This window comes from Macaca thibetana, chromosome 7 (assembly GCF_024542745.1).
Source record: "Macaca thibetana thibetana isolate TM-01 chromosome 7, ASM2454274v1, whole genome shotgun sequence".
Lineage (NCBI taxonomy): Eukaryota > Metazoa > Chordata > Mammalia > Primates > Cercopithecidae > Macaca > Macaca thibetana.
Genome location: NC_065584.1, coordinates 30,027,062 through 30,050,915, shown reverse-complemented (window position 1 = coordinate 30,050,915; position 23,854 = coordinate 30,027,062). Strand labels below are relative to the sequence as shown.

The following is a 23,854-nucleotide window of genomic DNA, read 5'->3' as shown; positions in this document are numbered from 1 at the left end:
TTGCAGTGGGCCGTGGTCACTGTACTCTAGCCTGGGCAACAGAGTGAGACTCCATCTCAAAAAAAAAAAAAAGGGTTATAGGAAGCCACCCACCTTAGGCTCTTTTCTCTTCAGAAAGAAATTTTTTTAAAAAGAAAGAAAGGAAAAAAAAGAGGCCAGGTACAATGGTTCATGCCTGTAATCCCAACACTTCGGGAAGCTAAGGTGGAAGGATTGCTTGTGGCCCGGAATCTGAAGTGACAGTGAGCTGTGACTATACCACTGCACTCCGTCTGTGCAACTGAGCGAGAGCCTGTCTCAAAAAGAAAAGAAGGCAGGACACAGTGGCTCACACCTATAATCCCAACACTTGGGAGGCTAAGGCAGGAGGATCACTTGAGTCCAAGAGTTCAAGATCAGCCTGGGCAACATAGTGGGACCCTGTCTCTACAAAAAAAATTTTAAAAAGAAAGAAAAGAAAACACATTCCCAAAATGAATTCCTATGCTCAGGAACTTAAAGGCTCTGAGAGATTAAGTTGTACTAAAATAAAACTTAAGTCTGTAAAAAATCAAGTCACAGTGGAGAAGAAATGCTATGCCTGGTGTGGTATGACCACTACTCAGAACACATGTGACCAGACCACACGAGATCTACTTAAACTCTTGAATGTAAAGGGGAAACCAAACAAGAAAACGAAACTACAGTTTTACTATATCAGCCAACTACTGAGTTTACAGCCATCAGATCTAGGCTTGGTGCCAATACAAATTAACCTGTTAACTAAATTAGTCAAAAACATTGAAAAAGCTTAAGTCTTATTCTGTAAAAGATTTTCATTGCTAAAGAAGGCTACATATAACTCTGAAATTAACCACTTTCTATGACACCAGACTCTCAAGTGCCTACTAAATGAGCCTCCCAGTAGATAAATCTTATAAATAAGGCTGAGCAAAGTCAGAAGCTACTCTAAGAATCTGCAGTACCTGATACCATCTCTCTTTTTTTTTTTTTTTTTTTTTTTTTGAGGCAGAGTTTCGCTCTTGTTGCCCAGGCTGGAGTGTAATGGTGGGATCTCGGCTCACTGCAACCTCTGCCTCCCAGATTCAAGCTATTCTCCTGCCTCAGCTTCCTGAGTAGCTGGGATTATAGGTGCCCGCCATCACGCCCAGCTAATTTTTTGTATTTTTAGTAAAGACGGGGTTTCACTATGTTGGCCAGGACACTCTCAAACTCCTGACCTCAGGCGATCTACCCACCTCAGCCTCCCAAAGTGCTGGGATTACAGATGTGAGCCACCGCGCCCAGCCGCCATCTCTCTTACAACTGGTTCTAATAGTTAATTTTCCTCAGGACAGAAAATATCCATAAATAACATGTCTATCACAATTGGAAATTTTTCATTTAAATGGTATGTCTGTTTTGATAGCCTTCCAACAAGTATACTGGTTGAATTAAAATAGGAATAGAGATATCCAATTCTAATTAAAACTTTTTATTTGGCTGTTATTACCCATGCATTTATTTCCCAAAGGAAAAAAAACAAAAAGTAGTCTTCAATCCTTTTCATTCACATCAAAAAGGATAACAGTAGTAATCCTTCTAACGAAGGAAATGACAGTACTGATTATCTCATCTCTCTTTTTTTTTTTTTTTTAATTTTTTTTTTTTTGAGACAGAGTCGCTCTCTGTCACCCAGGCTGGAGTGCAATGGTGTGATCTCGGCTCACTGCAACCTCCGCCTCCTGGGTTCAAGTGATTCTCCTGTCTCAGCCTCCCAAGTAGCTGAGATTACAAGTGCCCACCACCACACCCGGCTAATTTTTGTATTTTTTAGTAGAGACAGGGCTTCACCATGTTGGTCAGGCTGGTCTTGAACTCCTGACCTCAAAGGATCCGCCTGCCTCAGCCTCCCAAAGTGTTGGGATTACGGGCGTGAGCCACGGCGTGTGGCTGATCTCATTTCTTTATAACCTTTCTAAACACTGCACATTAATGTTCGAAGTATTAACTCCAATATTAAGAGAAATATTTCCTTACAGACAAATTTCTATTTAGCAACAAAAGCAATATTTTTTTGTTTTTACTATACAAAACAGAAAAATCTTAGAGTCTGCTCCAAATGCCAGAGGGGTTATCAAACCCCAAGATAGAGAAAAGGCTGCAGGACCGAATGAAGTAGAGCTTCACCCCTCAGCCTTGAGCTAAACAAAGAAAACCAGAGGCACAGTTGTCTGAGGTTAGGAAGGAAGCAATGGGTTCCAATTTCCTGAACAAAGAATTGTGCCTGTCATGGTCACGCATTTCCATCTCTCCTTAACAAATGATTTAAGTCACATTAGCACAGGGTAAAGGAGGAGAAGCTGTCACAATGAGGGATGTTAGAGACCAAAAGCAGGTGGCATAGAATGGTAGGAGAGAGGGACTCATGGCCGAAGTCTCCGCTCCCCTTTACTCCTTAGCTAAGCTCCAGGGTGGTAGCTCTGATCTCAGTCAGTAGGTTCAGCAGAAAGATCTGATGGGCATGGCTGGGTGCAGTGGCTCATGCTGTAATCCCAGCACTCTGGGAGGCCAAGGCAGATGGATCGCTTGAGCCTAGGAGTTTGAGACCAGCCTGGGCAATGTAGCGAAATTCTGTCACTACAAAAAATACAAAAATTAGCCAGGTGTGGTGGCACGTGCCTGTAGGCCCAGCAACTCAGGAGGCTGAGGTGGACGGATCACTTGAGCTCAGGAGGTTGGGGCTGCAGTGAGCCAAGATCGGACCACTGCACTTTAGCCTGGGTAACAGAGTGAAAAGCTGTCTCAATAATAAATAAATAAATAAATAAATAAATAAATAATTTTTAAAAAGACGCGAAGGGCAGCAAACCAAACTCCCCGCAGCTTAGCCATGAGAAAAAGGAGGGGAGGCGTCACTACTTGCAGTTCCAGTTCTAGGCAATGGGAGTGTATTTCCAAAAAGATCAGGTTAACTTCAAATATTCTAAGACCACAGTTAAACTGGGGGGGGGGGAGGGAGGGGGCACGCAGGTATCTTTTCATTCATTCATTCAAATATATTTTACTAAGTACTTGATACATACCGGATTGTATGCTAGACTTTCAGGATACATTAAAGAATAAGACAGTTCTCTCCGCAGAGTAATACCCCCACGATTCCAACCCTCATTCCCCCATCTCCACCACTCTTTTCCTCCTCCTCAGTTTGGTCACTGTGAAGTGACTTTAGTTAAGGCTTACTCATCATCATTGACCTAATACTCAGTCGCTGAACAAACATTTACTGAGCAGTACCTTCCAGGCACTAAACTGGGCACTGGGAATAAAAATGAGTAAGAACAACCTCTACACTCCCTAAGAACTCTTAAGTGTAGTGGAGAAACACACAAATAAATACAATATAGTAAGTACTATAAAAGAGTGTTTGTCCAGAGAAGGAGCAAATACCTAACTGATAAGGGAGTGACAACGATAAAGTCAAGTTCAAGCAGCCTTAAGGATATACTCATAAACATTCTTCCTGAAGATCCTCACAAATCCCATATCCTAGCACATGTAAGTGGAGGAAAAACAACACCTACTTGCGACTAAATCCTGTATCACTGGGCTTGAAACACTCCTCACTTAAGAGCCTTCTCAACTGAAGAGAACAATTCCAACTCTTGGATTTGCTGCTTAGAGACTGATGAAGACCTCACCAAAAGTAGTCCAGGGACATCTCAATAACAAGCCAATAAATACTCTTTACTAGTTAAGCCTATTTAAGGTGAGCCTTCTAGAAAATATCCTATATTGTTTAATATAATATACATGAGTACCACCTATTCTAGTGCCTATACAGGCATTAAGAACACAGGGGGCAAAGCTGGATGCTATCACTTTCTGAAGTCCACTTTTTAACAACTGTCCCTTTGTTAAGCATCATTCTGGTCCAATACAGAGAGCCAAATATGTTTACATGATAATGATAAAGATGATGAATAATCACAACAGCAGCAAGAGTGCCCATCTACTGAGTATTTATGACATAACAGGCACTTGCCAAGTGCTTTATATGCACCTATATTTATATACTTATATATGTAAGTATGTAAATATACATACCCTGCACATTCTTACGGAAGATATCATTTCTTTTTTTTTTTTTTTTTTTTTTTGAGACGGAGTCTCACTCTGTTGCCCAGGCTGGAGTGCAGTGGCCGGATCTCAGCTCACTGCAAGCTCCGCCTCCCGGGTTCACGCCATTCTCCGGCCTCAGCCTCCCGAGTAGCTGAGACTACAGGCGCCCGCCACCTCGCCCGGCTAGCTTTTTGTATTTTTTGGTAGAGACGGGGTTTCACCCTGTTAGCCAGGATGGTCTCGATCTCCTAACCTTGTGATCCACCCGTCTCGGCCTCCCAAAGTGCTGGGATTACAGGCTTGAGCCACCGCGCCCAGCCGGAAGATATCATTTCTTACACTTTCAGAAAGGCTAAATGGCTTTCCCACTTAGGAAAGCAGCCAGAGGTAGAGCCAGGAACTGATAATCCAGGCCTTCTAATTTTACTCTGTGCTCCTAACCCCAATGCCACACTGCCTCTCATTTGGTGATGCTACTAAATCAATCTGAAATACTTTGATAGTGTTCAAAGCACTTCAAGACCACTGTGCTATTGTCCTTCCCATTCTTTTCCTATGTTCTGCATATGACCAACACACACATTACAAACCCCCTACAAGACACATAGACACACACACACACACTTAGGAGCTGGAAAGCTAAAAACTGTATTTCCTGGACACCCTTGTGATCGGGTTGTAGATGTGATGCAGTGTCTACCAGTGAGAAGCACACACAAGAGCTGGATGGCAGGGGCCACGCTTTGCACCAGCGTAGGAGGGCAAGCCCCCGCAGACCTTGGTGCTGGATTGGCACCAGCGCGATTCTATGTGCCACTGCCTATTCACCAGCCTCTGGCAGTGCGACAGTTGTGATGCCAGCACTCAGAGTACTCACAGCAGGAGCAGTTTCCTAGTTTGGGGCAGCTGCCTAGTTAGGAGAGGGAGGCCCTAACCTCACTGCTCTTGCCCCTCCACAAAGCCATAAATGCCTAATTCCCTGTTTGCTTGAATGACCTACAGTGTTTTTGGTAACTCTACCAAAAATTTGACGATTTCAACAACACGGTCATTGTAATTATTGTTGAGAAACAGATGTTTAATAACTTATTAGCTGTATTTTACAGATTCACTGAATAAAATTTAAATTATTTGTCCAAGTCACATAACAATACAGTGACAAAGCCAAAACTGAAACTCTAGTATTATTCCAAACTAACACTATTAGTGGTAGTGCTACTACTAATTCCATTAAGAATTCTCAATGTCAGTTCTAATTTAATAACTTTTACTTATTTTAGAGTCTGGGGCACTAATCTCAACATAACAAAAGGCAAAATTTCTCTCAAACATGAGCATTTGAGGCAAACAATCACTGCTTTGATGTTAGGATAAAAAGCTTGGAAAACATGCTTAGAACTGTCTCAGCGTCTTCTCAAGGTCAGGATGATTTAAAGTTCGACCCTTGACCTATGCATCCGGTGCAGGGGAAAAAAACTGGGACAAGTAAACCAACTCTAGCAGTCTTTAAGGGACAAATTTATTTCAGCTTTACTTCTATTCAAAACTTGCTAAGTAAAGGAAAAAGTGGGAGAAAAATTAAAATCTACAAAACTATAAACCTTCACAGATTACTTTTAAATGCTATACTTTTTTTTTTTTTTTTTTTTTTTTGAGACGGAGTCTCGCACTGTCAGCCAGGCTGGAGTGCAGTGGCGCGATCTTGGCTCACTGCAAGCTCCGCCTCCCGAGTTCACGCCATTCTCCTGCCTCAGCCTCCCGAGTAGCTGGGACTACAGGCGCCCGCCACCTCGCCCGGCTAGTTTTTTGTATTTTTTTTTAGTAGAGACGGGGTTTCACGTGTTTGCCAGGATGGTCTCGATCTCCTGACCTCGTGATCCGCCCGTCTCGGCCTCCCAAAGTGCTGGGATTACAGGCTTGAGCCACCGCACCCGGCCTGCTATACTTGTTTTAAAGACACTAAGGCAGCTGGACATCCACTGGCCAAAAAAATGACCCGACCTAAACCTCATACCTTATACAATTAACTCAAAAGAAGCACAGACCTAAATGTAAAATATAAAACTATAAGACTCAGAAAAACCTTAATACATTGCTGGTGGACATGTAAAATGCCACAGCCAAGGTGGAAAAGTGTGTTGGTTTCTCAAAGGTACATGTAGACTTTGACAATGAAGAACCTGATAAAAAATTTTCTTTTTTTTTGAGATGGAGTCTTGCTCTGTCACCCAGGCTGGAGTGCAGTGGTGCAATCTAGACTCACTGCAATATCCACCTCCTGGGTTCAAGCAATTCTCATACCTCAGCCTCCCGAGTAGTTGGGATTACAGGCATGTGCCACCACGTCCAGGTAAATTTTGTATTTTTAGTAGAGACAGGGTTTCACCATGTTGGTGAAAACTCCTGGTCTCAAACTCCTGACTTCAAGTGATCCACCCACATCAGCCTCCTAAAGTGTTGGGATTACAGGTGTGAGCCACCTCACCCAGCCAAAAAAAATTCTTCTAAAGGTAAATATATACTTTCCATGTGACCCGGCAATTCCATTCTTAGGTACATACCAATTGGAAACAGACACTCAAACAAGTTACTTGTGTGTGAATGTTCATAGAAGCACTATTCACAACAGCCAAAAGGTGGAAACAAAATGTGGTATATCCACATAATGGAATAGTATACAGTGATATGGGAATGAAGTACTGTTACTTGCTACAACGGCACATGAATCTTGAAAACATTACGCTAAGTGAAGGACAAGTCACAAAAGAGGGACTGCAGATGCAAAATACTTCTAGGATACATAAGTATTTCCTAAAAACCACTTAGAAAAATACACAAACCCAGTAGAAAAACGGACAAAAGATTTGAACAGGGGCTTCATGAAATCAGCACTTCCAATGGTCATTAAACATATAAAAAGCTGTTCAGCTTCACTGGGCAATACAGAATTGCAAATTAAAACCACAATGAGATACTAGTACATATATACCAATGGAATTGGCAAAAATGTTAAATTCTGGCAATACTGAGTGTTGGTAAAGAGATGTGGAACAAGAATTCTCAGTTGGGTGTGGGGGCTCACGCCTGTAATCCCAGCACTTTGGGAGGCTGAGGCAGGCAGATCACGAGGTCAGGAGATCGACACCATCCTGGCTAACACAGTGAAACCCATCTCTACTAAAAGTACAAAAACAAAATTAGCTGGGCGTGGTGGCAGGCACCTGTAGTCCCAGCTACTCGGGAGGCTGAGGCAGGTGAATGGTGTGAACCCAGGAGGCGGAGCTTGCAGTGAGCTGAAATTGCATCACTGCACTCCTCCAGCCTGGGTGACAGAGCGAGACACTGTTTCAAAAAAAAAAAAAAGAATTCTCAAACACAGCTGGTAGATGTACAAACCAGTACAATCACTTTGGAAAACAATTTGGCACTATCTAGTGAAACTGAAGACATGCATACTCTATAACTCTGTAACCCAATAATTCCAACCCTGGAGAAACGCATATTTACATGCAGGAAATGCATCTATCAGAACATTTATAGTAGTTTTATTCATCACTGACATAAAATGAAAAAAGCCTCAATATCCATTATTATAAAAATGAAGGAAGGCCAGACACGGTGGCTCATGCCTGTAATCCCAGCACTTTGGGAGGCCGAGGCGGGTGGATCACCTGAGGTCAGGAGTTCGACACCAGCCTGGCCAACATAGCGAAACCCGTCTCTACTATAAATACAAAAAATTAACCGGGTGTGGTGGTGGGCACCTGTAATCCCAGCTACTCAGAAAGCTGAGGCAGGAGAATCGCTTGAACCCGGAAGGTGGAGGTTGCAGTGAGCCGAGATCATGTCATTGCACTCCAACCTGGGCGACAACAGCAAAACTCTGTCTCAAATAATAATAATAATAACAACTAATGCTGTTTGCTGGTACTATAGTACTACTGAAAGATTTCAAGACATTTCATTATAAACATAATATTGCATACCAAAGACAAGATAGCAAAAAAAAAAAAAATCTGTAACGTTTTGAATTTTTTATTTGGGCAACATTTTTATTTTTGTTGTTGTTGTTGTTGTTGTTGCTGCTGTTGTTAGAAATAGTGTCTCACTCTGTAACCCAGGCTGGAGAGGAGTGGCATGATCATAGCTCACTGCAGCCTCAAATTCTTGGACTCAAGCTATCTCCCCACCTCAGCCTCTCAAGTAGCCAGGACTACATACAGGTGCACACCACCATGCTTGGCTAATTTTAAAATTTTTTGTAGAGACAAGATCTCTCTCTGTTGCCCATGCCAGTCTAAAATCCTAAGCTCAAACAATCCTCCTGCCTCTGTCTCCCAAACTGCTGGGATTATTGGTATGAGCCACCACAACCCAGCTGGAAAATGTATTTTCTACTAAAGAAGGAAACAGCCTCATGAGATAGATTTAGAAATAACTGAAACATGACAAAGTTGTTTCAAAACTTAAATTAAGCATTTTAAAATCCCAAATAATCCCCACCTGAGGAAGTGTTGAAAATGGAGTCATCACATGGTTAAAATGCATTATAGCTGGGCGTGGTGGCGGATGCCTACAATCCCAGGATTTTGGGAGGCCAAGGCAGGTGGCTCGCTTGAGCTCAGGAGTTCAATATCAACCTGGGCAATAAGGCGAAACCCTGTCTCTACAAAAAAAATACAAAAATTAGCCAGCAGTAGTGTGCGCCTCTAGTCCCAACTACTCAGGAGGCTGAGGGGGGAGAATCGCTGGAGCGTGGGAGGCAAAGGTTGAAGTGAGCTGAGATTGTGCCACTGCACAACACCCTGGGCAACAGAACAAGATCCTGTCTCAGAAAAGGAAAAAAAAAAAAAAAATCTGGCCCAGGCACAGTGGCTCACGCCCATAATGCCGGCACTTTGGGAGGCTGAGGCAAGCGGATCACTTAAGCCCAGGAGTTCAAGATCAGCCTGGGCAACGTGGCAAAACCCAGTCGCTACAAAAAAAATACAAAAATTAGCAGGGCATGGTGGTACGTGCCTGTAGTTCCAGCAACTCCGGAGGCTGAGGTGGGAGGATCACCTGAGCACAGGGAGGTTCAGGCTGCAGTGAGCTGAGATTGTGCCACTGCACTCCAGCCTGGGTGACAGAGTGAGACCCTATCTCAAAAAAAAAAAAAAAAAAAAGAAAGAAAAGAAAAAGAAAAAGAAAAGAGATAGCATTATAAATTCTAAAAGTATTTATTTTATAAACCAACAATTCTGTTTTTACCTCTACTTAATGAGGAAAAGTAGGTAAAATACTCAGTGAAAGGTTTTCAGACTGCAACTTTTAAACCCTTGAACCATGGTTAATTAACGACTTTCCTTACTGTTCATATTGGTCATACCACTGTCTGTCCTTTCCTGTTTTTAATGTTAAAAACAGGAAGCCACTTCCTCGCTACTTCTGTGCTGTCCATGAAAGTGTAGAATGAGATTTCAAGATAAAAAACAATGGTTTTTCCTACATCTAAAACAGCCATTTGCATGTTTGCATGTGCATGTGTGTACGTACACACCCACCTCAACTACAAATACTTCAAAATCCTTTACATTGTTATTGTTACCACCACTCACAATTTCATTCATATCTTAAAAATTTTTTTTTTTTTTTTTTAAAGAGACAATGGCCGGGCACGGTGGCTCACACCTGTAATCCCAACACTTTGGGAGGCCGAGGTTGGCAGATTACCTGAGGTTAAGAGTTCAAGACCAGCCTGGCCAACATGGTGAAACCCCGTCTGTACTAAAAATACAAAAATTAGTGATGGCGGACACCTGTAATCCCAGCTTCTTGGGAGACTGACGCAAAAGAATCACTTGAGCCCAGGAGGCAGAGGTTGCAGTGAGCCAAGATCGTTCCATTACACTCCATCCTGGGCAACAAAGCGAGACTCTGTCTACACACACACACACACACACACACACACACAAAATTAGCTGGGTGTGGTGGTGCATGCGTGCAGTCCCAGCTACTCATCAGGCTGAGGCATGAGAATCACTTGAACCTGGGAGGCAAAGGTTGCAGTGAGCCGAGATCATGCCATTGCACTCCAGTCTGGACAATGGAACAAGACCCCATCTCAAAAAAAAAAAAAAAAAAAAAAAGACAAGGTCTCTGTCACCCAGGCTGGAGTGCAGTGGCACAATCACAGCTTGCAACAGCCTTAAACTCCTGGGTACAAGTGATCCTCCCACCTCAGTCTCCCAAGTAACTAAGACTATGGGTGTGGGCCACCACACCCAGCTAAGTTTTCAAATTTTCTTGTTGAGACAGGGTCTTGTTACATTGCTCAGGTTGGTCTCAAACTCCTGCGCTCAAGCTATCGTCCCACCTCAGCCTCCCAAAGCGCTTGAAATTACAGGTGTGAACTATCACACCTGGCCTCTGGCCTCATATCTTAAACATTTACTGAGTGTCTAATATGTGCCAAGCACTCTGTAGTATAGAGTAGTAAACAAAAAGGTAATAATCCTTGCCCTCTTGGAATTTGTATTCTGGTGGAAGAGATAAACATATAGAATATAAAGTTTGCTAGTCCAGGCTCAGTGGCTCACACCTGTAATCCCAGCACTCTGGGAGGCCGAGGTGGGCAGATCACATGAGCCCAGGAGTTCAAGACCAGCCTGGCCAACATGGCAAAACCCTGTCTCTACTAAAAACACAAAAATTAGGTGTGGTTGCACATGCCTGTAGTCCCAGCCATTCTAGAGGCTGAGGCAGGAAAATCGCTTGAACCTGGGAGACAGAGGTTGCAGTAAGCCAAGATCGTGCCATTGTACTCCAGCCTGGGCAACAGAGCAAGACTCTGTCTCAAGAAAATAAAAATAAATAAAAATAAAAATAAATAAAGTATGCTAGACAGTGACAAATACTAACAGAAACAAAAGCAAGCAGGAAAGGGGGAGTCATGCTGCAAATCAGCTGGGGTGCCCTGGGTAGAACAGAGGACAAAACGCAAGTGAGGGAGCTAGCCAGGGACTATTTGAAGGAAAAACTTTCCTGGCATGAAAAACAGGGAAAACAGGTTACAGGGAAACTCTTGCAAACCTAACACTGGCACTAGTCCAAATGGATACAGTGGTAAACCTACTACACAACTTCTTTGAAAGGTTTGAGTATCGTTTCGTACCAGTGAGAAATCCCTACAGTAAATAGAGATGGCTGCTCCATATGATGAAATATTATTCAACAATAGGAAGCAATGAAGTACCGATACACGCTACAACATGAACTTCAAACACATTACACCAAGTGAAAGGAGCCAGGTACAGAAGAACATACCCTGTATGAGCCCATTTATATGAAACGTCCATTTACATGAAATGTCCAGAATAGGTAAATCTATAGAGACAGAAAGTAGATTAGTGGCTGCCGAGGGTGGGGAGGGTGGATGAGGAAGGAGTGACCGCTAATGGGTTCATGAGAAAAACTCAAGAGAGGGGGTTTCTCTCTTTTTCAGAAGAGAAAAACATTACAAAATTAAATTGTGGTGCTGGCTGCACAACTCTGTAGATATACTAAAAACCATTGTATTGTACGCTTTAAATAGGTAACTTTTATGATACGTCAATTACTTAAAAACACTACTGCTGTCCTGAGCTCAACTAACACAAAACAAATGTGGTGCTCTTTATTTATTTTTTATTCTTCTTATGTTTTTTTAGACAGTCTTGCTCCATTGCCCAGGCTGGAGTGCAATGGTGCAATCTCGGCTCACTGCAACCTCTGCCTCCCTGGTTCAAGCGATTCTCGTGCCTCGGCCTCCCAAGTAGCAGGGATTACAAGCATGTGCCACCACGCCCCAGATAATTTTTGTATTTTCAGTAGAGACGGGGTTTCACCATATTGGTCAGGCTGGTCTGAACTCCTGACTTCAGGTGATCTGCCTGCCTCGGCCTCCCAAAGTGCTGGGATTATAGGCGTGAGCCGCCATGCCCGGCCAGTAGTGTTCTTTTTAAATGTAAAATCACACACAGAATTAAAGAAGACAAACCAAATGATCCATCCCCTAGCTTAATGCACCAAGCAATTATACTACATTAATAGTTTACTAGGATGCTGCTAAAATGACAGGTACCAGAATATTCTTAGTACTTTTTTTTTTTTTGGAGACACAGTCTTGCTGTTGCCCAGACTGGAGTGCAGTGGCAAGATATCAGCTCACTGCAGCCTCCACCCTGTGGGTTCAAGCGATTCTTCTGCCTCAGCCTCCTGAGTAGCTGGGATTACAGGTGCCCTCCACCATGCCCAGTTAATTTTTGTATTTTTAGTAGAGATGACGTTTCACCACGTTGGCCAGGCTGAACTCCTGACCTCAGGTGATCCGCCCACCTCGGCCTCCCAAAGTGCTGAGATTACAGGTGCGAGCCACTGCCCCGGCTGTATGCTACTTTTTGAAGGAGGTCAAGAATAAAATCCCTCTGGGAATTCCTAGTAATGTATTTCAATTAATTTCTTTCTTTTGTATCTTGAAAATAAGCATATTGGGATATAGACATATAATGTCCCTTCCCTGTATCCTATCTCTCCCATTTTTTATCTACTTATTTTTTGTAACTTTTATTTTAGGTTCAGGGGTACATGTGCAGGTTGTACAGGTAAACTCGCATCACAAGGGTTTGTTGTACAGATTATTTAGTCACCCAGGTACTAAGCCTAGCATCCAATGGGTTACTTTTTTCTAATCCTCTCCCTCTTCCTACCCACCACAAGTGTTGTTTTTCCTCTTTGCATCCATGTGTTCTCATCATTTAGCTCCCACTTACAAGTGAGAACAGGCTGGACACGGTGGCTCACTCCTGTAATCCCAGCACTTTGGGAGGCCAAGGCAGGCTGAGGTCAGGAGTTCGAGACCAGGCTGGCCAACATGGTGAAACCTCGTCTCTACTAAAAATACAAAAAATTAGCTGGGCGTGGTGGTGCATGCCTGTAATTCCAGCTACTTGGGAGGCTGAGGCAAGAGAATCCCTCGAACCGTGGAGGCGGAGACTGCAGGGAGCCGAGATCACACCACTGTACTCCAGCCTGGGTGACAGAGTGAGATTCCATCTCAAAAAAAAATATATATATATATAATATATACACACATATATAACATATATACATATATAATATATACATACATATATATAAATATAAAAAAATAAGTGAGAGCATGGTATTTGGTCCTCCCATTTTTAAGTATCTGATCATGAACAAGCTGTGGAGGCAAAATGTTAGTTTAAAATGTAGTAAGTGTGTGGTAACTACTTACCATAATTTACTCCTTACATTCCTAGCAATTTCCTATCTAAATATTAGAATTTTTTTTCTGAATTAAGTTTTTTCATTTTGTAGAGATGTTTCATTATGTTATGTCAGCTGGTCTCAAACTCCTGGCCCTGAGTGATCCTCCTACCTCAGCCTGGAACATTTTTATTAATTCAAGCTTTTGCTGTTATCTGTCACGTACATGTTTCTGAACTACTAGCTTCACCTCACATCACAAAGAAATAAACCATAGACTGAGAAAAACAACATTCTCATCCAAAACACCACGAATAACAGAGGATTAAGGGGTAAAAAATTCCAAGAATTGTATGCAATTTATATAAAATAGAACAGACTCATGGTAACTCATCTTTATTGGTATGACCATGTGATTTAGTTGTATTCAAAGCAACATACGGTATTTCCCTGCAACAAAGAGAATTAACATAGTTAAACTGGGCTCTCTTTTAGAATGAAATGAGGAAGAAAACCAGGATGTGGTTATGGATACCACTCTCTCGGTGAAATGAGGAAGTAGCAACATTATATTTGCATTTTATGATCCCAAGCAACCACTTTCCCTCACCTCTTTCCAGTTTAACACTTAATTTGCCTCCCTCCTTCGCCATACCTAATCCAGCATTAGAAAACAAACATGATCTGTCACAGGAAAGGAATGACATTCCCTTTCCCTCTACGAGCTGAATTTTTGTAAGAAAATGGCAGAAGCTGGCTGTTTTAACTGCTAATGTTATCTACTGGGAATATTCTATTGAAATGAATTTGAATAATTTAATACAATCCTCTCCATAACCTGCAGAGGCAAATGCTCTCCTCAGCACCCCCACATTTCCTTGTATTACTTCCTCCAAGAACTGTTTCCTGATTAACCCTATGCTACTCAGATATTTTTTTGTTCTATATCTTCATATAATCTAAGCATTATTTACTTGTATAATGGTTTTGCAAAGGCCCATAACTTTAAAATGTTTGTTTCCTCAACAAAATTAGAAACTACTTAAGAATGAAATCTGTGCGTTCTAATTCTTTCACACAAAGGATACACAGGCAGCTCCCAACACTTAAACCACCAATTTACTTTCTGTAAACATGAAACAAGTTCCAAAGATAATGTACTCACAAACAAAGTAATTCAGATGCATCTTGTTGGTTTCATTCATTCATCACACTTTGAGCACCAGCTGTGCAAGCTCTATGGACAATCCCCTGATCAAAAATTGCCCTTGGGGTCATGGTGGCTCACTCCTGTAATCCCAACACTTCGGGAGGCCAAGGCAGGAGGATCCCTTGAGTACAGGAGTTTGAGACCAGCCTGGGCAACATGGCGAGAGCTGTCTCCATTTAAAAACAAAACACAAAAAAACTACTCCTCACTGCCTACCAAACTTCTTTCTTTGATTTTCAAAACACAATTTCTCTTCTATCTGCATTCTAGATTCTCCCAAACATTCTTCATGCCTTTGCCTATCCCCTCATCCAGGAATGTGCTGTCTGCACCACAATCAGCACTTGCCTCACCACCAGCTAGCTATACATGTCAATTATTAAGTTTCGACTATGCATCTACACTAGGAGAGGTCCTTGCAGACGGAGTTTTTAGTTTGAATATATAAATAAAACTTCAGCTACCATCGGTCGTAACTGCCATCAACTCAATCTAGTAGGAGGATATAGGCCTGTGAACAAGTAACTGTAATACTACACAACCTAGGAAGGGTATGGTAAGCTGTCACTGAGGGCTATACAAAATCAACGTACTGTAGATGCACTCTGGGTGGACAAGCTCAGGGGTAGAAGGGGGATCAAAAAGTGTTAAAAATGTGGGCTGGGAACAGTGGCTCCCATCTGTAATCTCAGCACTTTGGGAGGCCGAGGCGGGTGGATCGTTTGAGGTCAGGAGTTCGAGACCAGCCTGGCCAACATGGTGAAACCCCGTTTCTACCAAAAATACAAAAATTATCTGGGGAGTGGTAGCACATGCCTGTAATTCCCGCTACTTAGGAGGCTGAGGCATAAGAATTGCTTGGACCCAGGAGGCAGAGGGTGCAGTGAGCCGAGATCACACCACTATACTCCAGCCTGGGTGACAGAGCAAGACTCTTGTCTAAAAAATAACAATATTAAAATAAAATTAAAAATGTTAAAAATGTGTTTGGGTTTTAAAAGATAAAAATTAGTTAGGGCCACTGGACCAATTTCTGAATGCAGGGCTTTGCCTGCATTAGGTATTCAAAAAACTTATTTACCTTGTTTGTAAATTAACTTGCAGGGCAATGAGTAGGATGGCCAACTTGTGCTGGGGCTCAGATGGAGTACAAGATGGTTGAGATGAAAGGAAGAATGCCTAGTCTTGAGTTCTCCCAGGAGCTACTTTTGAATCCATATATCTCCTGACTGGTTTTGTCTTCCTAGTAACTGACAATGTTTTCTTGATGCACTCTTCCCATTTCCACATGACCACTATCTATTACCTGAATAACTGTTTCTTCTACAATCAATGTTCACTGGCTCGTCTCAGCGGTGACTGTGCTCACCCCACACCTGCCTCTTTTCCTCAGACACACAGGGACCACAAAAAAACTATAATGTCTTAAGTCCTTCTCTAATCTGGTACATTCCCCTGGGCTAAAAGACAACCTTTTGCCATGGGGGACATGCCAACAACACAGAGGTTTTATTTTTAGTAAAATCAAGCATCGTTAACCCTCATTTTATTTATTTATGGAGATTAAGTAACACAACAATAATGTATAAAACTCCAGAAGTGAACTTCAAGTCAATAACAAGTTAAAAAAACAAAAAACCCTTCAGAGGTACAAAGGAACATGCAGAGAAAAATGAAGTGAATGAAGCCCTTTTCACCAGAGACAACCATGCTCATAGGTTTACCATTCCTAAAATAAGAGTGTTTTTTACTGTAAATAGAACTGGTTGGCCATATTCTGTATTACAGCTTGTTTGTCTGGGGAGAGGAGTTGATGTGTGAATCACCCAACTATGTATAATGTATCTATGAGAAAACACATTATTAATTCCAAATCATACAACCTTTTCAGAAAATTGTAAACACAACCTGGGATTCAGCACAGGGGTACGAATAGAAAGAGCATGGCTTTTTCACTTCACAGTCCTCTGTCCACACAGCAGCTCTGACACCAGGCATCTTAGGAAATATTATTTAACTTGTGACTTTTTGATTTCTAATCCATAAAATAGGGATACTGCTGCCTACCTCCTTAGGTTCTTCTTGATTAAACACATGTTGAATGCTTTCATATCTTTAACCTTGTTTTCAGCTTTCTTTGTAGAATGTTTTCATTTAACTACATCTGGAATATTTTAATTTTTATGTGTACCCAAATTTCCAAGAAAAAACTTTTGTGCAAAAATACTAAGATTTCTATAAAAGGTTTTCATTTACAGAATCAAAAACTTCCTAATAATTACCTTTTGTTCTTCTCTTTCTGTTGCATGGTGACACTTCTCAATTCTCCAATGCCTCAAGAAATCTCGAAGGTATCCAAAGAGGGTGAGTACGCCATACCCCACATATGTGAGCACAGCAACCAGCATTGGTGTTTCTTCAAAAGCTTCATTAAACGGTCTTTTATATAGTCCTCCATTTTGTGTAACATGATGGATCTAAAAGAGAGGTTAAATATGTTTATTTCCATCATGGTAAGAAAAACATTCCTACCTAAAATCTAGGTCCTCAGAGATTTGCTGAATTATACCTTAAGAATTTTTTTTTCTTTTTTTTTTTTTTTTTTGAGACGGAGTCTCGCTCTGTCGCCCAGGCTGGAGTGCAGTGGCCGGATCTCAGCTCGCTGCAAGCTCCGCCTCCCGGGTTTACGCCATTCTCCTGCCTCAGCCTCCCGAGTTGCTGGGACTACAGGCGCCCGCCACCTCGCCCGGCTAGTTTTTTGTATTTTTTAGTAGAGACAGGGTTTCACCGTGTTACCCAGGATGGTCTCGATCTCCTGACCTCGTGATCTGCCCGTCTCAGCCTCCCAAAGTGCTGGGATTACAGGCTTGAGCCACCGCGCCCGGCCACCTTAAGAATTTTCTAAGTTCCACCAGGCACAGTGGCTCACACCTGTAATCCCAGGACTTTGGGAGGCTGAGGCAGGCAGATCACTTGAGGTCAGGAGTTCAAGACCAACCTGGCCAACATGGTGAAACCCTGTCTCTACTGAAAATACAAATATTAGCCAGGATTGGTGGCACACACCTGTAATCCCAGCTACTTGGGAGACTGAGGCAGGAGAGTTGCTTGAACTTGGGAGGTGGAGGTTGCAATAGGCCAAGATCATACCACTACACTCCTGCATGGGCAACAAAGCAAGACTCCACGTCAAAAAAAAAAAAAAAAAAAAAAAAAGAATTTTCTAAGTTCCAACCTCACTGGAAACAAGGAAAAAAAAAAGAATTTTAGGCCAGGCACAGTGGCTCACACCTATAATCCCAGTACTTTGGGAGGCCAAGGCGGGAGGATCACCTGAGGTTGGGAGTTCAAGACCAGCCTGACCAACATGGAGAAACCCCATCTCTACTAAAAATACTAAACTAGGCGGGTGTGGTGGCGCATGCCTGTAATCTCAGCTATTCAGGAGGCTGAGGCAGGAGAATTGCTTGAACCTGAGAGACGGAGAGATCTCGATGAGCCGAGATCACGCCATCGCACTCCAGCCTGGGAAACAAGAGCAACACTCCATCTCAAAAAAAAATTAAAAAAAAAAAAAAAAAAAGAATTTTGTAAGTGATAGTCAAATGTAACACTAAGAGGTGATCCCAAAGAAAACACTACTTGTTTTCTTTTGGATCAAGGCCAGGATGGTCTCGATCTCCTGACCTTGTGATCTGCCCGCCTCAGCCTTCCAAAGTACTGGGATTACAGGGGTGAGCCACCGAGCCCGGCTGGGCTACTTGTTTTCAATAGAAATAATTTATAAATTATATGCATTTCAGATGAACAGTAAAGGAAGGGGAGCAAGAAGGGCTGTAAGAACACCACCTAATACTGATCTTTACCATTATTTGATTTTCTTAAATAGATCCTAAAATGCTAGCGTAATTTCTTTTGTTCTAATAAAAAAAGCAAAAAACGTAAATCAACAAGAGAAAGCCTATCCCAAGAAAAGTACTATATTAGCTTACAGACGAAGAGATCAAAAGTTCAAAAGTAAATTCAGCTTTAGAATGTAAAATATTTGTAAATGTTTTACTACCACACATTCTCAAAGCCACCCAGCCATAGTATTCCAAATAATTATCAGCAGTAGGCCCCTGTAGAAACACGTAGTTCAAATTAACCTTTGTCGGTAGTGATAACACAAGTAAATCATGCAAAAAACTAAGATGTTATATTACATAAGTGTGGTCTAGGCTGGGTGTACTGGCGCATGCCTGTAATCCTAGCACTTTGGGAGGCCAAGGTGGGCAGATCACCTGAGCCCAGGAGTTTGAGACCAGCCTGGGCACATGGTAAAATCCTGTCTCTACAAAAAAAAAAAAAAAAATACTAGTTGGACATGGTGGCACATGCCTGTAGTCCCACCTCCTCAGGAGACAGGTGGGAGGATCACCTGAACCCAGAAGGTCGAGGCGGCAGTAAGCCATGATCGTGCCACTTCCCTGCAGCCTGGGTGACAGAGTGAGACCCTGTCTCAAAAAAACAAAAAACAAAAAACAAAAAACAAACAACAACTAAAAAAAACCAAAGTGTGGTCCAGCATTATATAAAAGTAAAAAGAAAGTGAAACCCAAAACAAGGGGAAAAACTATTAGTAACCGTCGTGAATTCTTCTGTCCCCATTCATCTTAAGTATTCATTCCCAAAAATTGTGAGATTATCCCTTGTTTTAACTTTTGGGACACTTGGACTTTAATATACAAAAATCAAGCTACTTTACTTTTGATCTCATAGATGATAACTTTTTGCTTCTTGGTCAATTTTAATGGAAATCTTGCTTTATAGAAGAAATCTGCTAGACAAGTTTGTGTGTTGACTTTAATCTTAACTTTGGAACAACTGCAGTGAGGATGGTTAATCAAAATTTACCGGAGGCATATTGTCAATTAAGCATCATGAAAAGTCCCAAAGAACTAAAAGATCCTTTCTTGCCCTCTCAGGCAATCTGATCAGAGATATGACATAAACAAATAAAAACAAATTAATGAAATTTACATAACTATACAATCGATTGTTATACATATCCAAGGGGTAAAGATATTTTAGAGTATCCTATCCTGGTAATGTTAGTTTTGGAAAGCTGCTTCAGTGTTACAAATTGGAACAGTTTGGAAAGACACAGTTGTATGTGACAAAGGACAGGCACTCAGATAGGCAAGGCAGATGGATGGAATCTGTTGGTACTGATTCAACTTGATGATCTAAATAACTTCTGAAAACTATTCACAAACTCATTTAGGTCTTCATCAATCTCTTCCACATTGGAGAAAGTTTGGTGTCAATATTTAATGCTTAAACATTTATGTGGGAGTAAGGTTGTAATGTGTTTAGAACAGAATAGCTAAAATTGAGCCAGTATCTGAAGACAGAAAATTGTTTAAAAATTAACAACATAACAATATAAAAAAGTTATTAAGCCGGACAAAGCAAAATGAAAAGCAATTTAAAAGACAAAAAAAATTAACATTCTGATCATCTCTTTAAAAACTGTATCTGAAAATATTTTGCCTTAAGAACTCTGTTTAATACCAGTGCCAAACTCTCCCTAACTATGAAATTATTTAAACTATTTACTCTCAACTGTACACATCATTAAAAAGCCTGGAAATCACAGAGCCCCCCTGCAGTCTCTAACCAACGTGCAGCGAGTTTACAGGTCAGGAATGCTGTGGGTGGGTCTCTGAAAGATATTTGCCTTAATTTCAGGCACACTCACACGGGCAGGATCAAGTCAATTCATACCGTAGGCTGGACTCTCTAGGGAGGAGGATGCTAAACCATTATGAAGAACGGTGTGATTTTACCAAAGCCTTATTCAAAATTAAATGTATTTTAAAGAATTAAGGTTCAACTAGGAAGTGGGTGGGGTTTCTTTTTTTCCACCTTTAGAACCTGTGAAAAGAAGTGACTCTGGAATGTGGTTTCAGTCAAAACAGAGTGACTGATGTTGGGGGGGGGCGGGGGGGCGCAGATGGGCACGCCAACTGACACACGGGTCTCTCAAAGGTGAAAAGTCTTTAAACTCTGAGAGAATAAAATCACTTCACCTTTAAGAACTGATGCTAAATCGTATCTTTCACATGATTCAAACAATAATAATGGTATTGCTCTCTTATACATAGGTAATAATCCTTGAGGAAAAACACCAGGTCTGTTTTGCTCATCATTGCACATCTAGCACCCGGGGTAGTATTTATGAAGTCTTAATAAATAGTTAACACTTAATAACATTTCGTATCAGTCTGTTCACAGTCTGCTCACGTTAAGCAAAGAAGAATGTGACACTATCTTAGCACTATTAATCAAGGAAAGATTTAGGAATATCAAGAAATCTTTGCTTGAACAGTAATATTACTGTTGAAGAAAATACAAACGCAAAGGAAGAAATTTTTTTCAGACAAGACTACAAGCACACCACCGTAAAACACCTTACAGAACAAGAGAAGGAAAAAAAAAATCAAACTAATGAGCCATTTTGTCCACATGCCTGTGGGCTGTCAACTATGTTTATTAAGCAGCTGAAAAGGTACTCCTAACCAAAGCAATAATGGGAAGTATAATAAAAGATAAGCCATATGCGTAATACATATATTTCCATGTGACTAAAATTGTCTGGAAGGAGACACCAGAAACTAGGGTAAGGAGTGGGGTGGGAAAAGAAGGCATATTTTTTGTTCATAACCTTCTAAACTGGTTTGATTTTTCTTCTTCTTGTTTTTTACGAGTATGTATTACTGAATTTTTACTTGCCTTTTTTTTAATGCTTAAACTAAATTTTGTCATTGACTTAATTCACCATTTGGACTAAAACAGAGTTAATAAAAGCAAAACATGCCTATTATCACAACCTCAGTCACCTCACTATCGATAGCCTCTCTAGTGAATTCTCATCTACTTATGAGTTCTCAGCTAGACCTTCCATGCTACGAGTAAGCTCAAGCCTACACTGCAATCCCAGATTCCTTTCCAGAACTCCACACTCACATTTCTACCTGCCTCCTATATAGCTCCACTTAGACTTCATGGGCACCTCAAACTCAACAAATCTAAAGCTGAACTTCTCACCATCCTAACCCTCCCTCTCGGTGAAAACCTGACACTCCTCTTCTATTACCTATTTTGGTCAACAGCATCACTATCCAGTCTACCCAGTCTCCCAAGTTTGGAGTCATCTTTGGCTCCACCTTATTTTCTGGCTTCCAGATAGAATTAGTAATGACTTTCTGTGCTTCAGTCCAAGAGCTTCTTGTGGGGCACAAGAGAATTTTAAGGAGGTAGAAAGTTGTTTTTTTGTTTTTGTTTTTGACAGCATCTGACTCTGCCACCCAGGACGGAGTGCAGTGGTGCAATCATGGCTCACTGCAGCCTCTACCTTTCAGGCTTAAGTGATCCTCCAGCCTCAGCCTCCCAGGAAGTTGGGACCACAGGCAAGTGGCACCATGCCCAGCTTATTTATTTACTTATTTATTGTAGAGATGGGGCTTCACTACATTGCCCAGGCTGGTATCAAACTCCTGGGCTCAAACTATCCTCCTGCCTTGGTCTCCCAAAGTGCTGGGATTATAGGCATGAGCCACTGTGCCCAGCCTAGTCTACAACTTTATTCAGTTGTAGACTTATTCAACTTATTCAGATTTTGCCAGACGTCCTAATGATATCCTCTATAGCAAAAGAAAACCCTGGATTATATGTTGCCTTCTGTCTTTCTCAAGTCTCAGGAAAAATTTATTTTAAACAATTAAAATAAAAAAGTTTTTAGTGCACTGTAAACTGACTTAGGAGAAATGATCCTAAGCAAAGGTTTCAAGAATCCCACGAAAGGACAGGGAGTAACTATGTTACCATGCAGTAACGGCGAAGTAATTATTAGGAAACAGAAGCACACATTTCTGATATGAATACAAAATCACAAAAGCATGATCTCCTTAAGCAAATAAGCACATTCCAGCTGCATGCTACAGCAGGATAACAGAACCTGCCTAGCTGGTGAATGGTTTGGAACATTATTTTTAAAAACTGAATGTCTAATGTGAACCACCCATTATTCTTCAGCAATCAAAGAACTGCTATCATGCTTTGTCCATTAAACGAACCCTACTCATTTTCAAGTGGTGTGTTCCTGTTGCTCCTTAAAATCCGTTCTGCTGAAACTGTCCTTTCTTGGAATTTTACTGAAATGTACTGGCCTCTCCCTACTGCATACCACACATATTAAAGAGAACAGTTTGGAGCTTTACACAAATCACATAGGCTATACCATGCTCTGAATGTGTATGTTCAGAAGTGTCTCCTTTTTTCAGCAAGGAAATTTTGAAAAGGAGGAAGTCCACAGTTTTTCTTGTAATCGGCATAAATTTCTTAATTTTTGTCAGTAAGTATCTCATGCAGAATGGAATGAAAAATGTTTCCAAAACTAGCTGTGAAACACATTTATATTTTGACATTATCATTTTCCTATTGAAAACCCCCAAAAGGAGATCTTCAAGCATATATGGAGTGGAACATTTCCATTTCAGTTCAGTGGCATCCCGTATGCACTGGGCACTGATGTCTGCCCAGGAGTTATCACACTCACTGGCCACCCAAGCCTCTGCTGTAACACTTTTCCATCTCTAGATAAGCATCGCACTGTAAGAGATGCAAGAGCCGGAAGACTGGAGTATAAGTGCAGCTCTGCCACAAATTCTGCATCTTCATCTGAGCTCTCCTCCACTGCTGACATGTTCTGAGCCTGTAATACCATACCCTCCACTCTGCCCCCTCCACGTGCTCCAATCTGGTTTTGTGGTGCACACCACTGCAGAGGCAACCCAGTTTGTGTCAATTTCCCTTCTCTGGAAATACTCCCTGATATGCAGGGATGGGCCCCTGGTGGTCACGTGTATGCTTTGTGATCATATTTCCTGAACCATAACTGATGGACACAGCACTGACACCTATGCCAAAAGAAATCCAACAACCCTCTTTTATGGGGATTTAAAATGTCAGTGGGGAGAGAGTCTGAAGGGCAGTGGGTCTCCAATGTCCTGAAGAAAGGGTTCACAAACTCCTGCCGCTGAGGTCCCAAGAGCTGTGGCAACTCCTGCCTTTCTGAGACCAGTTCAATTTCATCCCCCATCCCTTTTTTGCATACCTATTGTCCTTCCAATAAATCACCTTTTTGCTTAGTTTAACCAGAGTCAGTTGCTGTTACTCTCAACTAAAAAAGTTAACAGACAGAGATTCTATATTAAAATCTCTTAGAACTTCTTTTCTACATTTTTATTG

At 41.5% G+C, this 23,854-nt stretch overlaps 1 protein-coding gene across 1 annotated transcript in view; it reads right to left on the bottom strand.

Moving 5' to 3' along the window:
• SPTLC2 (serine palmitoyltransferase long chain base subunit 2) overlaps positions 1 to 23,854 on the bottom strand; it is a 112,225-nt gene that overhangs the window by 75,771 nt on the left and 12,600 nt on the right. Inside the window, exon 2 of the mRNA XM_050798764.1 lies at positions 16,843 to 17,037. Within this exon, the coding sequence (XP_050654721.1) occupies positions 16,843 to 17,037 (195 nt within the window). The remainder of the gene's footprint in view (positions 1 to 16,842; positions 17,038 to 23,854) is intronic.